Below are 3,384 nucleotides of genomic sequence, written 5' to 3'. Positions count from 1 at the left end.
CCTGCAGGCAGGACTGCGGGTCTCTCTCTCCTGGAGTTCTGGGGCCCTGGGACCTGCCATACCCAGAGGGAAGGGATCTCTCCTCGGGGGCAGTTGTAACAGGTTCAAGGAGGCTAATCACTAGCTGCCATCTGACTGCAGCTCCAGAGGGGAGCCCAGTGCCTCCGAAAGGCACCAGCAGCTAAAGGGGGCCTGTCCCCTGCGTTAACTCTCTCCATCCTCCGGGCCTGGGACCACACCGTTCAATGCTGCAAAGCACCAGTCAGTGTTTATGGTCCGCTATGGATCGGAGTCCACCGAGTGGAGGGGCTGGTGGGGCAGGGGGAGGTTGGTGGGGCAGGGGAGGGGGCTGGTGCGGCTGTGCGGGGGGCGGTGCACTCACCCTGGGTTGGAATCCTGGCTTCGCTCACACATGCCATGAGTTTGCTGGGTCTCCCTCGGGCCCCACCCCAGAAAGCCCCACACAACAGCTCCGTCCTGAGCCGCGCTGCGCCACTTGCTTTATTGGAACCCAAAGCCACAGAAAACCAAGCGGAAAATCAGTGGGGCAGGGGCAGCTGGGGCCCGATTGGTGGGGAGGGATCCCGCTTTCTTCCCCAATCCCAGCATGCCTCAGAGGGGATGCTCCACCTGCTCCGTGCGGGAAGACACCACCCTGCCGTCGAGCAGCTCCTCGATCACAGTCTTCACCCTCCTGGAGGTGGGGGAGCTGTTAACAGCCTCTGGGAGAAGGAAAACAGGAGAGTGGGGCTGGGGAATGAACTGAGCGGTGGGGGTGGGCGGAGAATCAAAGCATCCACCCACACACACGGTGCCAGAACCTCAGCCCTACTGCAGGGAGCACAGGGACATGCCGTGCTGTGACCCCTGCCTGCCTTGGTGTAGTCAGCCTCCGAGTCTGTCGCCGGTTCCCGTCTGGCCCAGGTCAGCAGTGACTGAACAGTGTCACCCCCACCCCCAGGTGTTCGGGCCACGGGCTCGATCCTGCCCTCACCTCTCCCCAGTGCCAGCAGCGCCACTGGTCTCTGACTGCAGCCCCTGCAGAGAGGCTGAGACTGACTGGGCCGCAGAGTCCGGGCGCCCCGCTGCCCTGGAGGTCACACGTGAGGCACGTCCCCAGAGGCAAAGGAGAGGCCGTGGCTGGGCTACACCTGCTCTGTGATACCCAGGGGGCTCCGTCCCCAAGAGCCAGCCCCCCTCACCCACCCCCCGCCAGCACCAAACTCTGTATTTAAGAGGCAGAATAAAGAGAGGGGAGGGGAGGGGTGATCCCGGGAGGGCACAGCCCCTCGGACGCTGCCCGTGAGTGAGGCCGGCGCCATTCTCCCTCCTCCGCTCACCTGGAGGTGTCTGTCTCACAGGTGACTTGGCATCAGATCTGCAGAGAGAAAGGACAGACACCCAGCTGAGCCAGGGAGCAGCAACCCGAAGCCACCAAAGGCCCCTCCTGGGCTCAGCCATTCTCTCCTTGGGACCCCGGCCAGGAGTCTGATCAGGTGCAGCCCCTGCCCCTCCAGCCCCCAAATCCCTTGTGAGTCTCCCAAAATGCTGCAGCGTCCCCTTTTCTGCAGCAACGGGAAGGTCCAGGCACCTGCTCTCGCTTGCCAGCATTGAGCCAGACACCAGGGATCCCATCTCATGGCTGCTGGTGATACAGGGAATGGGGCCAATACCCAGAACGGAAGGCAGGGGGAGACCCTTGCACGGGGCTGTCCTCAGCACTGAGGTAGCATGGCCTAGTGGTCTGGGCCTTGCCCTTCTCTGGGGCTCCCCTGCCCAATCCCCGCCCTTCATGGGTTCTTCACTTTCCTCCTCTAGTTCCAGGCTGCCATTGTGCTCATCCGTGGCCACTAGGGGGTGCTCTAAGGGAGGCATTTTGCCAAGCTCACCCTCGTTAATAACGTGACGGGGGGGTCAGTATCACTAGCCCCATTTTAAAGCTGGGGAGACTGAGGCACAGAGAGGGGGCGGGATTTGCCCGGAGTCACAGTGCACTGCTGGGAATGGAACCCAGGAGTCCTGACTCCCATCCCCCTGGCTCCTGCCCCAGACCACACTACCCACAGCGAGTACTGCCCGTCTGAGGGTCTCCGCCCGCCCAAGCCCGAGGCCCCTGGAGCTCAGAGCTGCGTATTCCCGACCTGACATCGTCACCCTCCAGGAGGCGCCGGTAGGTGGCAATTTCCATCTCCAGCCTGGTCTTCAGATCCAGCAGCTGCTGGTGCTCCTCAGCCTGGCGCTGGGTGTCAGTTCTCAGCTGCGCCAGCTCGGCCTCCTTCCTAGCGACGTCCCCCCGCAGCTGCGCCAGCTCGCCCCCATAGCCAGCCTGGGTCTCAGCCAGCGTGCCCTCGAGAGCCTCTTTCTGAAAGCAGAGGCGGGATGAGCCCAGCTGCAGACGCCGTCCCAGGTGCACGCAGGGGAGCGACACCCTGGCTGGCTCATTAGAGCGAGGCCAATAACCGATTTTTCGGTTCGGCCAAACAATGGGGGGGCGGGAGGGGGAGCGTCTCGGGCTGACCCAAAAGGAACATTTTTCGGGGCACCGTTCTACAGCCGCTCTGACCCCAGCCTTGATGGCAAGAGGCCTGTGTACCCACCATGCTGTAGAGTGACTGCAGCTCAATCTCCAGGCCCTGGACTACGCGCCTCAGCTCCGTGAGCTTCGTCCTGGCACCCTGGACGGCTTCCGCGCTGGTGGCCACCTCCCGAGCGACCGTCTCACACTGCACAGAAGAGAAGAGCCTCAGGGGCCTGGGGCGCTAGCACTCCCAGGTGCCATCTCATGGCTCAGGGGACATTTTGCACCCTCTCTGGTATGGGATGGAGAGAGACCCCTGGACCATGGGGATGTGTGACACAGGTCGATGCAGCCACCCACCACCAGACCTCCTGCGATGCGCGGGAACGTGACCACGTGCCAGAGATGAGCAGTAGCCGAGCAAACCATCCGCCACAGGGCAGGCTCAGACCATCTTGTGGCTTGTTGCTGAGAGGCCCCTACCTGTTCCTTGTGCCAGGCCGCAGCCTCTCTGTGGTTCCTCTCAATGACGTCCTCGTATTGGTCCCGGATCTCTGCCAGGGTTTTCACCAGGTCGACACCGGGAGCAGAATCCACCTCCACACTGACTGAGCCTCCCAGGCGACCTTGGAGAGCAGCCGCTTCCTGCAGGATGTAACGGGAACCAGTCCCTGTGAGAAGGAGCAGGAGGCTAGGCAGTGGGCGGGGGGGCAGCCGGACCGCACAGTGGATCCTATCTTCGGTGTGGTGACTTAGCCGAGGGAAGGGAAAGGAAGGAGTTTAGTTAATCCCCAGAGGATGTTTGTCCAGGTCATGGACGCAACATCCCATGTGGCAGGATTGGCAGACCAAGCTGGGTACATGAG

At 62.6% G+C, this 3,384-nt stretch overlaps 1 protein-coding gene across 1 annotated transcript in view; it reads right to left on the bottom strand.

The window, feature by feature from the left end:
- Positions 1-524: 524 nt before the first annotated feature.
- Positions 525-3,384, bottom strand: part of LOC112102271 (keratin, type I cytoskeletal 42-like) — a 5,903-nt gene continuing 3,043 nt past the window's right edge. The window contains exons 5-9 of the mRNA XM_026654752.1: positions 3,002-3,163; positions 2,598-2,723; positions 2,142-2,362; positions 1,341-1,378; positions 525-722 (exon numbers count right to left, since the gene is read on the bottom strand). Of these exons, the coding sequence (XP_026510537.1) occupies positions 613-722; positions 1,341-1,378; positions 2,142-2,362; positions 2,598-2,723; positions 3,002-3,163 (657 nt within the window). The 3' untranslated portion in view covers positions 525-612. The remainder of the gene's footprint in view (positions 723-1,340; positions 1,379-2,141; positions 2,363-2,597; positions 2,724-3,001; positions 3,164-3,384) is intronic.

This window comes from Terrapene carolina, unplaced genomic scaffold (assembly GCF_002925995.2).
Source record: "Terrapene carolina triunguis isolate 2854851 unplaced genomic scaffold, T_m_triunguis-2.0 Scaffold193, whole genome shotgun sequence".
NCBI classification, from domain to species: Eukaryota; Metazoa; Chordata; order Testudines; family Emydidae; genus Terrapene; species Terrapene triunguis.
Note: the sequence above shows the minus strand (reverse complement) of the source record. Positions and strands in the feature narration are given on the sequence as shown.